The sequence below is a fragment of the Penicillium citrinum genome (genome assembly GCF_028827155.1).
Source record: "Penicillium citrinum strain IBT 23319 chromosome Unknown utg000009l:1.0-4274883.0:1.0-4276374.0, whole genome shotgun sequence".
NCBI lineage: Eukaryota > Fungi > Ascomycota > Eurotiomycetes > Eurotiales > Aspergillaceae > Penicillium > Penicillium citrinum.
In genome coordinates this window covers 102,677-116,328 of record NW_026622694.1, presented here as the reverse complement: position 1 = coordinate 116,328, position 13,652 = coordinate 102,677, and the positions used below count along the sequence as shown (strand labels likewise).

Sequence of the window (13,652 nt, the reverse complement as noted above, 5' to 3'; positions counted from 1 at the left end):
AGGACTCTGGACACTTGCCTTCTATATAGTAACCATCTAAAGCTGTTCAACTTTATCCAACTTCATGTTGACATCGGCCTCGGCGCCGATTCCGATCTCCACGCGGAGGTTGCGGGGAGATCGGCATGTGGACAGTTGCAGGAATGACATCCGAGAAGCGAATGCATTATAAATCAGCATGATCCACTGGAGTGATCTTCTGATTTGTATGTATAGAGTAAGTGGTAGCCGAGTGTGGAAAGAAAATTGTATCAAATGGTATAATATAGCTGGGTATATTGGATATCATGGCAGTCGTTATCATTTATTATACAAAGCAGTCCCCAAATCTCCTATCAATTGAGCCAGACTCTGTACAAGCGGTGGTGCGCGTTCAGATGCTCCTCCTGGTCGAAGTACTGATTGTACATGTTGCATTGTCATCCCAAGATCTGCAAGGTAGAGCGGGCCATTTGAACTGTGTAAAGCCGGTGACCCACAACCAAGAGTGATGAATTTAGATATGTCGGGGACCTCATCTGCATCAAGAAATACAGTGGGACCCTGTGAGGGAGGAGCACTTTCCATTGATCGGGCATTCTGGGCCTTGGAAACGACCCCGTACGACCAAAATGCGAGACTTGCGTAGTAGACTCCAATGGCGAGAAATCCGGTGAGTGAGCCTGGACTCATCTGTCGCGCTGCAGAGATGGTTTGGCCGGCGTGCCAGATGGCGCGTCGCGAGTCAGGGCTAGTAATCCATTCTAGGGCGGAATGATAGACTCTGCGTGCTTCCTGTTTGTCTTCTTTACCGGCAAATAATTGAAGTTCCTCCAGAGACATGTGAAGAAGCATGGAGACTACTTCGCACACCAGGATGATCTCTGGTCGACACTTTACATGCAACTCGGAGCTGACCAGACGAAAATGTTGAAGTGCCTGGTCAAGTTCTTGTTGTCGAGAGTTTGTGACAAGGGCATGCCAGTGTTTGGAATTACTAGAAGAAATAAATCTGAGTCGATGGTACTCGTTGATCAATGCCGAGAGACCGTGTAGAAGGACCAGAGCGGACATTTGCGTATCAATGTGGTCCTGAAATGCGGACAGCTGGGACATGTCACGCAATAGATCGGCAAGCGACGGTATACGTTCGGGTGTTATATTAGAATATAACTCTTTCCAGTCATCAGCTGAGCTCGCCTCCCATAATTCGCGAGATGCCGGTAACGGGAGGTCTAGGTCGGCGTAGGAGATGAGTGGGTTGACATTGAGTGTTACAGCGGATTGGGTATCATGGAGAAAAGTATGGTATACAAGCCTTTTTTGTCAGCATGTATTCAAGAACTATAAATCCCATTTTGGCAGGCATACCGTTTGAAGGACTCTTGCTCAATCCAGGCGTGCCATTTTTGCTCGAGAACGTCTCCAACATCCTCTTCCAATGGCAGGATATTAGTATAGACTGAACGACGGAACCGCAGGGATCGACGAAGCATGGTGATTAAAGGCTGTGAGAAACTCTCGGCAATCTCCGTCTTTCGTCGATTTCCACTCCAAATACCAACATCAATTGTGAGTGCGTACGTTTGGGAAGAACGCAGATCGCGAGTCATACTATTATCGTTTTCGTACTGATACTGTTAGGAACCGTGCAACCATGGATATCCAAGATTCAGGAACTCACTTTGGTAGGCATATACAGCCGAACGATTTCGAGGAGAGCATATCCCAATTTTCTGATCGTGGGAATGGGCGAATTGACTGCAGCAGCAGATGCGATCGCCGCGAGGATACTGGCGTGCTCATTGTTCGGCCTGAAGGTTGATGCGTGTATGTAAGACACAACGCTGCTTTTCTGACGCACAAAGAAAAGCTGAATCAGGCCATCCAACAGCTCAGTGCTGGGGAATGATTTCATAATGCGGGACAAATTGGCTTCTCGGCTGATTTCTAGAACAAGACCAAAGATGAGGTCCCGACTGCTAGAAGATAATCGTTCACTTAGTATTTGCTGATCTGATGCTGCTGCTGATTCAGGACTATTGATGGTCTGTGGAACTGAAAGATTTTCGTGGTCGGCTCCAGCCTTGTCTTCTTGTACAGGCTTCCACGCTGAAAGTGACGAGCGGTGGTAGGCTTCTACTCCAATACCAATACCGCTGTCAGCGTCAAAGTGATCTTGTGTGTTACCGCCATGCAACCCGGGCAGAACGCTGCGAGAGTTATACATGTCGATCAGACCAAAATCACCATCGGTGAGATTAAAATCAAATGGCGGGTACTCCAGGGCACCATAATGGGTGAATTCCGGGATCAGACTGGACGGCTCGAAAGGGTCGTTGTATCTACTCAGTGAGGAGACTAGGGAGTCTGGGATGAAATTTGGAAAGAAAGTCCCATCCACACTGAAGATACCACTCTCTTGGTCGGTGGGCGAGACAGCTGTATGGAATTGTTGCGGTGACTGATTGGCAAATTCGACCAACTCGGAGCCTGAGACAGCAGGCTCAGTAATTCCAGGAGATAATAATATTATATTGGAGGCTGTCGCCAGATCATCCATCGGCGTTGGCAAAGACTCGAAGGTAGCAACGGGAGCTTCCGGAGCTTCCTGATTCTCAGGAGAGGAAGCCTCTTGGGCGACATCCTGCCAGTCGCAATGGATATTCCGTTCACGACAACGACGACAGGGCTTCTCTTCATCACATTTTAACTTGGAAGAAGCACAGACTTTGCATGCTTGAGAGACACGGCTCTGTCTGGAAATGAAAGAGCTTCGTTTTCGCTTGCGATCCCTATCTGATGTATGGCCGGTGGCATGGCGTTTCAGAAGATCCCTACCAAGTGAGTCAGTCCAGTTCAAAATTCGAACTGTCCAGAATGAAGTTGTTAAAGTAGTATCTTACGGACGAGCGAATCCCTTATCACAGACTTCACAAACATAGGGTTTCTCGCGAGTATGAGATCGAACATGTCGGATGAGATGGTCAGGCCGATTATAGTGACGTCTACAGAAACCACATTGAAAGTAGCCACCCTCTTTTGAATTCGGCGGGGAACTCATGATGAATAAGAGTGAAGGAATGAGAAGATGAACGCATGAGGAGAAAAGAAGAAGAGAAAATCCGGGGAAGTTGGGGAAATCCGCTGAGTCAGCACATACTCAACTTCAACGACAGCAACATTAGAAGACAAGAATTGGATAAAAGGAAGAAATTGAAATGCGGGGAAGAGAACACATTCACTAGGCAGCTAGTAATTAGCTCGTATTCGGTCCTCATTGCTGATTCGGTCACTAGCAAAAACAAATTCAGGGAGTTCAGAATCACGAATTCATCTCGGAATGTGGGGGACATCACCCGATGGCGGTCCACCGGATTGCCATGATTGATATTCGCCAATAATCGGGGATTGCCTTGATTTCAGACCTCAAAGTGTCTCTTTATATACAGTTACTCTCCATACCATTTGCAGATTATCTCTTTTGGTCACTCTTAACTGCAGATCAAACATTTCCCCGTCATGGGTATGTCTATCTCTCCCATCCAGCCTACCTCTAAACGAGCATCACACTAATTAAATCAGCCCCATCCCTCACTCCGGTCCATTTCTTCTCTCATGGATCAACTATGATGTTAGGAGAGGAGTCTACAAGTGCGGATTACTGGAAAGAATGCGGAGACGAGGCTCTAGCCCGAAACATCAAGGGCGTTATCATTATGGTATGTCCTACAAAGCGACAGCCTACAACGTTTCGAACTATAAAACGAACAGATAGAATCTAAACTAACTTCTACAGGGCGCCCATTGGGACACCCTTAATGACGGAATCCAACTCTCCACAAATCCCAATCCCGGCAAAAGCCCCGTCGCCTACGTCCACCCAGGGAAATACACTTCATACACTCTAACCCCAGATCTCCCCACAACAAACCGCTGTATATCTCTTTTATCAGCAGAAGGATTCAATGTATCCGGAAACGAAACCTTCGACTGGATACACGATGTCTATCTAATTCTAATTCGAATGTTTCCATCCGGATGTCCACCAACAACCCTAATATCCGCCAACGCTCGCTACGATCCACACTTCCATATGAAGATTGGGTCTACACTTCGACCCTTGCGAAAGGAGAATTATTTGATTATTGGGACTGGAGGGGCTGTTCATAATCTTTATCGGAATCGTTGGGCACCTATGCTAAGGTTTCGTGATAATTTTGCTATGGAGACTCCTCCCGAAGATTGGGCGTTGGAATTTAGACAGGCGGTTGAAGATGTTGTTACGAAGACTTCGGGTGTTCAGTTACGGAGAGCTATGACGAGGTTGATGAAACATCCGCGGTTTAGAGATGCTCATGCTACGGATGATCATTTTATGGCGGCGTTGTTTGTTGCTGGGGCTGTTGGGGACGAAGAGGATGTTGGTACTCCGGGTGTTTTGGGGGCAGAGAGTTGGGAGTTGACGAATATGTGTAATTCACAGTTTACCTTGGGAGGATGGGAGAAGAGGGAGATTGTAGCTTAAAGAAAAGAGAGAAAAGACGAGATGTTACAGATGAAGTAGCAGCAGATAAGAAGAATCAGAAGAGGCTATAGTCGTGTCTCGCACGTCATTGATAGCGTATATACACATCAATCTCCCAACTCATGAAATAAAAACAAGAGAGAAAGAGCAAGAACCAGTCCAAGGTCCACGCCGATTAAATGCTGTAATGATCAGGGAATCGCATCCTCGACGACTTCCCATGCTCGTATCTCATCGCTTCGTGCACAACAATCCAACGCCATTTACCACTGCACAAAGGAAATAAGACAAAGGAAAAGGAAAAGAAAAAAAGAAGAGCACGAGCAAGGACAAAAATGATTAACCCAATGGATATCCAACTCCGACAAATCAAAACAGAACCATAAGGTCAAGGTCTAGATCACAACCACATCGCCTTCTGCATCTGCTGGATCAGACGCCATCATGTCGTTATATTTGCCCACCGCAATCATCATGGGATCATCTTCCAAGTCAATCGCGCTGTCATCATTGTTGGGGAGGACCAGCTCTTTCTCACTGGGGACATGTTTTGACTCCCCTTCTGTGGCGGGACTATCACCAGTATCCTCTTGGCTTATTGATTGCTGCGACTGATGTTGACTTTTTACGTCAAAGGCAGTGCTAGTCGAGGTGTGCTTGACGTGGCCCGTCCCCGGCTGCTCCCCAAAAACCGCACATTGCAAACTGTTTGGGGTGCTGCGCATGAATCCACCTTTCTCGGCTTGCCATACCATCATCTCATGGAAAAAGACCTTCGTCATCCACCAGGCACTGAAGCTGGCCGCACCGCCGAGAGTTAATCGGTGCAGAATGCTGTCCCACATTGCATCGACCTTGTCGATGATGCATGCTGTTTGGTGGTTGGCAAAGCTAGTGGGCAGGTTAAGAATGAAGGATACCCAGTTATCCGGGAAATTATAGTCTTCGCCTGAGGATGTTTCGACGGGGAAGTGATGAGCTTCGATATTGGCGGGTTGATCAGGCTGCTGGAAGAAGGGCAGACCAGAAGACGGGTTCGCGTCAGTCAAGGGAGTGAGCAATGCGCGCACATCATGTTTCAAAATTTGTTCGGTGGCTTTCTCCGCACAAGTGGGGATATTGGCCTTGGTGATCATTTCCGTCGGATGGACCAATGTTTTGAAATCATACCACATCTGGTTGCGGTTGTCTGGATGACAGAGCCAAGCTGCCGCGGCGTTTGCTGCCTGGTTCACGTCCAGCATGTGCTTCAACAGGTTACAAAAGATGTGGGCAGGAACCAAACGAGCCACAGACACATGTGTTGGTTGAGCCTTGAAGGTCTCAGAGATGTGTCCACAGAGACGTTGAGAGATTGAGCCAAAGGCATCCATCACAACTTTGGGAACCACTTGAGTGGTGAGAGGAGCGACGAAAGCAATCATTTTTTGGTACATCAACCAGTCACACTCTTTTATCCAGGGAGCCAAGTTGGGATGAGTCAAAAGTTTTTGAACGGGCACAGTAAGAGTCCCATGGAAAGCAGAGAAATATTTCAAAAGATTACGCTCCTTGCAAAATCGGAAGCTGTCAATAACCGAGATGCAGTGTGATCGATAGAGAGCTGCCAAAGCATCGGCAACCTTGATATCTGTGTTATGAGGGAGATACGGTCGAATATCGGGGAGGTTGAGTGATTCATTATCGACCGAGGGGACTTCATCCGTAGGGAATTGCAGCATCTGGTGAATCATTTTACCAGCTTGCTGAGCAACATTCTCTGTAGTGATTGCAGCATCGGCACTGGCAGAGTGCTGAGCCTCGCAGGCACAGCCATTGCCAGGGGAATTATTGGAGAATCGAGGAGGAAACGAGGTCGTCGGTGAAGGGAAGACAGCCGTGTCTGCAGTGGGTGGAGGAATGCTCACGCCAAAGCGTCCGTTGGAATGCACCGAAGGGGCTGGAGATGCTTCATCAAACCGGCGTGAACGCATCGCGCTAGCTGGTCGGTCTGGCATGTTTGCCGGTACATGTGGATTCGGGGCAACTTGTTGAGGCACTGGTTTGACTTGCTTCTCTTCGATGACGGAGAGGTCGACATAGTGATATTTCGACTCGCCACGGACGCCCAATCGGCGAGTTTGCACATTAGGGAAGATAATTCGGACCAATTTACCAAAGGATGCAGGGTTAAGGACAGAGACTCTTTCGGTACCACATTTTTCTGCATAGCAGCAGTAGACGCGATCACGACGAACGGAGCCATTATTTTTGCGGCAATTTTCGCGCAGCCTACGGTAGTCAGTATATCGGCGGAAACCAAAAGAGAGGAAAGAAAGAAGAGTTGGGACGAAAGTCGTACCAGATCATGGCGAATACCTGCTTCACCTTCTCGGCCTTGCCTCCAGCGCCTTCATGTTTCATTACTTCCGCAGCCATCTGTTTCAACGTATACCCTTCATATTGACGGAGCAGTTTACGTAGCTCATTGTCATTGGCGAGTGTAGAACTGGATCCGCGTTTTTTCTTCCCACCTGCTTCTGATGCTTCTTGGTCCTCCAATGGGGTGTCAGGTAGATGGTTTTCGATTCCGCTGTCGTAGATGGATTGATATTGGGGCACCGGGACGTGAGGGATGCCATGATGAGCCATCTCTGGCGGTAAGGAGTGGTGTGAAAGGTTGTGACTGTGCATGGGATGACCGGCGAAGTCATCGGGACGAGACGCAACGGAATGATCGCGGTGACTTTGGTCCAAAGACGACGCGCCATTGGGTTGGTGGACCAACTGATGACCGAACCGCATAATCATATCCTCCGGGTTACCACCAAAGACATGCTGAGCACCAGCAACTTGGGAGGGCATAAATTGAGGGAAAGCGTCGAGTTGGTCTTGGGTTTGCTGGGTGGTGCTCGAGTGAATGCTGGCGGTGGAACCACGAGATCGAGGGCGACGACCAGCCCGAGAGAGAGTCTCTGAACGGCCACGAAGGTGGTCGGCAGTACCTGGGCGACTCAATGGACCCATGTGTTGGGTGGACTGCGAGACGACGCTACCTTGCGACGGGGCACGAACTGCGTATTCGGTCAGTGATTTGAAGCGGTGGTGCAAGCAGAGGGGGGGCGACAATGAGGAAAAGGTTGACTCACCTAGTTCTGGAGGCATTATAGACCTCTATAATGGCTTAGCTTGGGAGAAGCGAGGATTGGTTCAAGCTGGGCCAAGTGGAGGAGGCCGGTCACCAGGGAGATGACCGGTGCGAGACCAGGTCAAGGTGAAGCGGCGACAGGAGCATAAGCTGGGGGGGGGATGGCGCCGTGTAGAAGTATGATGGGAGAGGATAGTCCAGAGTCGAGAGTCGAGTCGAGAGTGAAGAATATTCACTGTATTAGAGGGTACCAGTGGAGAGAAGAGGGAATTCACCCAGAGAGATTCACATCCAACAGAAAACCGCGTGAGTCGAAGAGTAAACAAGCAGATTCGACGTTTCTCTGCCAACGTTTGTTGTGGTCACGTGCATTAGTCAGCATTCCACACACACACACAGCACAGCAGGAGAGCATTTACAGAATATATACTCTAGTATATTTAAATATCTATAGGTATAGAATAAATATAAACTAAATTATAGAGTACTATTCTATAAGCACCTGACTGGACAGACTGGAGCATAGTAGAGAACATACATCCATCTTAATTAGAGGTCGAATGCTCACAGTAGTAGAGCGCCTCTTCTATATACACTCTAGGTAGAGTACTAGTAGTACTAGTAGTACCACTGGTACTACTATACATATCTATGTATGATATGATATTATCCACCTGGGAATGCATCTTAGAAATATGATAATATAATACTATACTCAGTATACATACCTACTAGTTAGTACATAGTACTCCAGTACTCGGGCTGTTCTATGTAGAACTGCAAAGTATATCCACCTACGTCATGCCGAAAACAAGGCATACATTGGAATATTATTCCAATCAATTTCAATTTAGTATTAGGATGTTGGAATCTATACCGGGGTAGAGTAGAACAGTAAATCAATGATATATTATATTAGTCACTAAATCGTTTGGTGGTATCACTATTGATGGAGAATGTGTTACTACTTACTCGGCGTATGTGATATCAATATCTTCTCCGATCTCGGCTGAGTATACATTAGTACAGCCCTGTATATGTACTGGCTGTAAGTAGAGGTGCATTTAATTAACTAATAGTAAGTACATCATCATCATCATCATCATGTATTAGTACACCTTCACTCTATCTTTATGTAGAATAAATACTCCTAGTACAGATATATTGTTGTATATATCTGTATGTACCCTTCTGTGCCATGTACGGATCAAGTGGAGTATTAATCTCCTTAACCAGTAAAACACTCTACTACACATGTACAACTGTACTATTTTATAATTGCGATCGCCATGCATTTAGGGCTGATGTCATGTAACGTACTTCTATATTAAAACTGTCTAGTACTACTAGTATACATAGGAGATACAGGGCTGGTGTCCTCCGTATATGTATTGCCTTCTCCGCCTCCACTTCCCCTCTGCATCCCCCCACTTCCACTTCCACTTCCAGTTCTCTTCAACATGCACAAATTCAAGGAAAAGATAGAGAGCCAGTTTGACCATCTGGAGGAGTCTTTCAAGGGTACATCTACAGAGCCCTTCACTCCGTCCCTGCAAATTATATCTAACACAGATAGACCACTCCCTTCACGATACCAAAGCCCAAGCCACCCACTTCAAACATAAAGTCGGCAAGTTCTTCAACATTATCAACCCCAATCACCGCCACGACGAAGAACACGAACAAGCAACAGACCGGAAACGTTCCGACATCGCCGAATCTCACCGCTACCACTCCTTCGCCCCAATTCACGACGGTAATCGCATCAAATGGTACGTCGATGCCCTCGATTACCTATGGGCCGTCTCCGAAGCCCTCGAAAAGGCCACCGAGACCATTTATATCGCCGATTGGTGGCTCTCCCCGGAACTCTTCCTCCGTCGTCCTCCCGTCCAACATCAGGAATGGAGACTTGATCAGGTCCTGAAGCGTCGTGCTGAGGCCGGCGTTCAGATCTACGTGATTGTCTATAAGGAGGTTAATCAGGCTCTGACTTGTAACTCTGCTCATACCAAACATGCTTTGCGCAACCTCTGTCCTGAAGGAACACCTGGTCATGGTAATATTCATGTCTTGCGGCATCCGGATCATAATATCTTTGAGAATGCTGCTGATATGACTCTGTACTGGGTGAGTAGCACCGCAACCCTACAAGCGATTAATCCGCTCCAACAGAAACAAAAAAAAAAAAATGCTGACTCTCCAGGCCCACCACGAGAAATTCATCGTAATCGACTACTCTGTCGCCTTCATCGGAGGTATCGATCTTTGTTTCGGTCGCTGGGATTCAAATCAACACCCTCTAGCCGACGTCCACCCTGCAGGTCTACGCGACGATATCTTCCCCGGTCAAGATTTTAATAATAATCGTATTATGGATTTCCAGAGTGTTCAAGATTGGCAAAGCAATGAATTAAGCAAGGCGGAGTACGGTCGCATGCCTTGGCACGATGTTGCAATGGGATTGATTGGTGATTGTGTCTATGATATTGCGGAGCATTTTGTTTTGCGTTGGAATTTCATTAAACGCGATAAGTACAAGCGCAGTGATGATGTCGATTGGATGCTTATGGAAGGTCGTACAGGTGAGATGGAGGATATCATTGCCGTTCAACGTCCTAAGTATCCTTGCGGAGAATACATTCAGCATCCATTGACACCGCTGTCTACTAAACCGCGTGGAAATCAGGGTACTGTCCGCGCTCAGGTGGTGCGAAGCAGTGATGATTGGAGCAGTGGGATTCTCAATGAACATAGTATACAGAATGCTTATTGTGAGATTATTCGCAATGCGGAGCACTTTGTTTACATTGAGAATCAGTTCTTCATTACTGCCACCGGGGACGAACAACATCCGATTTACAACCAGATCGGTCGCGCGATTGTCGATGCTTGTGTGCGTGCCGGTAAAGAAGGGCGCAAATTCCGTGTTATCATTGTGATTCCTGCAATTCCCGGGTTTGCTGGAGATCTTCGTGATAATGCTGCTACTGGGACTCGGGCTATCATGGATTATCAGTATAAATCGATTTGTCGGGGTGAGAATTCGATTATGGGACAGATCAAGAAGGCCGGTGTTGATCCTACTCGTATGTCCCCAAATGAGCGTGCTTAAGAGCTGAAGAGATGACTGAACTTTATCATGATAGAACAAATCTTTGTCTTTGCCCTGCGTGCATATGATCGCATCAACAAGACACCAGCTTTGATTGATCTCGAGAACAAGGCCGATGTGACTTACCAGGATATTCAGCGTGGTATCGCCGAATCAATCATGAGTGAAAGTGTCCATCCGTCCGTTGGTCAGGATGCTGATAAAGGTGAGAAGAGCTACGATGATGACCCCAAACAGAAGCAAGAGAAGATGGCCAAGTTGGAGAAGTTCGAGCAACAGGTTGAACAGTCCAAGGCAAAGGATGGAGATGCTTCTCGGGACTCGGTTGCTCACTGCACCATGTTGAATGGGGGTAAGATCTCAGATGAGACGTGGGAAGGAGATCCTGAAGCCGAAAAGGACAATTTTGTCCAGGAGGAATTGTATGTTCACGGCAAGGTGTGCATTGTCGATGATCGCATTGTCATTTGCGGCAGTGCCAATATCAACGATCGAGTATGTTTCCTCCTCCCGGGGGGGGTTAAGGAGTAACGATGGGTATGCTTGTTTACTAACTGGATAGTCCCAACTTGGTTCGCATGATAGTGAACTGGCCATTGTTATGGAAGACCAGGACTTCATTGATAGTCAAATGGACGGTAAACCATACAAGGCAGCACGACATGCGGCAACACTGCGTCGTCACCTGTGGCGCGAACATCTAGGCCTCCTCCCTGCACAGGATTACGATGCGAGCGAGGAACCGAATGCGCGCAGCCCCGACATTTGCCTGAATCGGGATGAGAGCGGACCAGAGGATGAGTTCGTGATGGATCCGCTTAGCGATGGAGTGTGGAATAGCTGGACGAGCCAGGCTAGTGTTAATACCGAGACGTATCGGATGCTCTTCCGTGCGGATCCCGATGATCATATCAAGACATTCGACGACTACGACGCCTTCGTGCCGCGTGGGGCGCGCCAGGGTCATCTGTTCGATCCGTATATGCCTGCAGCTGAAGTGCGAGAAAAATTGGATCGTATTAAAGGGCATTTGGTGTGGTTACCATTGGATTTCCTGTGTGATGCTGAGATGGCTGAGCCTGGACTGGCTGTGAATCAAATTACGGAGGTGAGTATCTATCCTAAATATTCCACATTCCATATTCCATGTTCAGGGATATTCTATAATTCCCTGAATATTCCATATTCTCAATGATTCAACTGTGGGGTGGAGTGAGTGGATGTGCTAACCACTCGGCAGAGCATCTACACGTAGCGAAAGCGAATAAGCCCGAGATTCAATTTTAAACCCCACAGCAGAGTACAGAGTATGTACAGAGTATGTTATATTCATTTCGTACACCGATGATCTATTCTGATCAGCCTCATCCTTCTTTTCTTTTCTTTTCTTTTTTTTTTTTTTTTTAACAAAGTACCAACCAAAGTACACTGCATCTACTGTACTACTGTACGATGTACATATTGTACATAGTGGAGACAAATAGAGTTGACGGATCCAAACCCTTGGAACAATAGTCAATCCATTAAACCAAATTAAAATTATAGAGTGACTTAAACGAGAAATTACTCCGTACATAGTATTGTAATTAAAATAAATGATCGACCGTCGCTAAGAATTCCTTTAATTCTAGCGAGTTTTCTACCCAGGACCTTTTACTCGTATTGACGATTTATATGATGCATCGAATGTATCGCGGAAGAATAATCCAACCTCGTCTATTGGACTATGCAGTTTTGGCGAACATAGGTACTCAACACAGAATAATAATCATCATTAGTAGTAGGAGTAGACTATGGAGATAGCGAGTATTGTTGAGTTACACCAGATACTGAGTAAAGTAGAATTATTACCAGCCTGCTGGGATATTCCCTGCATTATCTTTGATTAGCTTTTCTCCTCGCTTGGAGATCGTCGGTCAACCAATAATATACTCCAGTATTCTCCAGTATATGGGTAGTGCTGTACTTACCAAGGACAATTATTATTACAGCGTGATGATGTACATTACGATGTTCCAGAGTTGATGGTAAGATAGTAGAATGAATTATTTTTTATACTAGAGACGAGTAGTCCCCAACGCCATGCAGTGCTGAACAGCAATATGGATCACCAACTCCGCCAATGCAACGCAGAAATCACTTTTTCTTTTAACTCTTGTCGCAGAATTACAAATCAGCCGCTAACGCGAGGAATCGATTGCAGAATGAGTGCAGGATGAATAAGTCAGGGTGAATGTTGGAGGGTGGGAAATTGTACCCTTGCTGGAGTGGGCCAGTGCGTTCTGCCCATGCAATGTTAGCTGAGATACAAGCAGAGGTAGCGAGAGAAGAGAAGAGGTGAAGGTCGAAAAAAAAAAAAACAGAGGGAGGAAGAGGAAGGATTACAAGCTTTAGCATTGTGGCAGGCATTACAGCGACAATGACCACAGATCTTGCATCGCCAAATAGCGACAAAGGGCCCTGAGTTGCAGTCGGAACAGCGCCAGGTTAGGATATTGCCATTGGTAGCTTGCACGATGGCGAAGACATGGCCGGAGCATTGGTTTGCCATGATATCAAGTGTAGATATGAATTGAAGATGTCAATTGTAGATATCAATTTGAAGGATTGAATCTGGATGGTTATAATTAGTGACACCGTGACGCCGGTTCAGACCCGGGAGACTGTTTACCTACCGAACTAATGGACTATCACGGCCCGAGGGAATGGACGGCGCAGATCCGGAGAAGAACTCCAAGATGAAAAGTATTGGCAATAGAGTCAAGGAATATACGAGCAATGTAGGTATATTCGCGTGTAAAAAGTCGATTGAGGATAGAACTTCTTCGAGTTGAGAAAGACTTGGAAAACTGAAGATGATGGAGAGGATGGAGAGATGATGAAATTGGAGGGAATGAAGGAGA

The 13,652-nt window shown here is 46.8% G+C and overlaps 4 protein-coding genes across 4 annotated transcripts; 2 read left to right on the top strand and 2 right to left on the bottom strand.

Moving 5' to 3' along the window:
• Positions 1-300: 300 nt before the first annotated feature.
• N7469_009510 (putative C6 and C2H2 transcription factor RegA-like) lies at positions 301-3,043 on the bottom strand (the record flags this gene model as incomplete). Its single annotated transcript, XM_056648415.1, has 4 exons — positions 301-1,297; positions 1,351-1,610; positions 1,664-2,816; positions 2,886-3,043. The coding sequence occupies 4 exons, from the start codon at positions 3,041-3,043 to the stop codon at positions 301-303; spliced, it is 2,568 nt and encodes an 855-aa protein (XP_056495546.1).
• A 458-nt stretch (positions 3,044-3,501) lies between these two features.
• Positions 3,502-4,507, top strand: N7469_009509 (DODA-type extradiol aromatic ring-opening family dioxygenase; the record flags this gene model as incomplete). Its single annotated transcript, XM_056648414.1, has 3 exons — positions 3,502-3,505; positions 3,565-3,701; positions 3,779-4,507. 3 exons carry the CDS (start codon positions 3,502-3,504, stop codon positions 4,505-4,507), a joined length of 870 nt encoding a protein of 289 aa, XP_056495545.1.
• A 395-nt stretch (positions 4,508-4,902) lies between these two features.
• Positions 4,903-7,651, bottom strand: N7469_009508 (RFX family transcription factor; the record flags this gene model as incomplete). The annotated part of the gene is made up of 3 exons (XM_056648413.1): positions 4,903-6,778; positions 6,849-7,560; positions 7,636-7,651. The coding sequence occupies 3 exons, from the start codon at positions 7,649-7,651 to the stop codon at positions 4,903-4,905; spliced, it is 2,604 nt and encodes an 867-aa protein (XP_056495544.1).
• Positions 7,652-9,094: 1,443 nt separating this feature from the next.
• pldA (uncharacterized protein) lies at positions 9,095-12,004 on the top strand (the record flags this gene model as incomplete). Its single annotated transcript, XM_056648412.1, has 6 exons — positions 9,095-9,155; positions 9,211-9,764; positions 9,841-10,723; positions 10,784-11,244; positions 11,312-11,857; positions 11,990-12,004. 6 exons carry the CDS (start codon positions 9,095-9,097, stop codon positions 12,002-12,004), a joined length of 2,520 nt encoding a protein of 839 aa, XP_056495543.1.
• Positions 12,005-13,652: the final 1,648 nt, after the last annotated feature.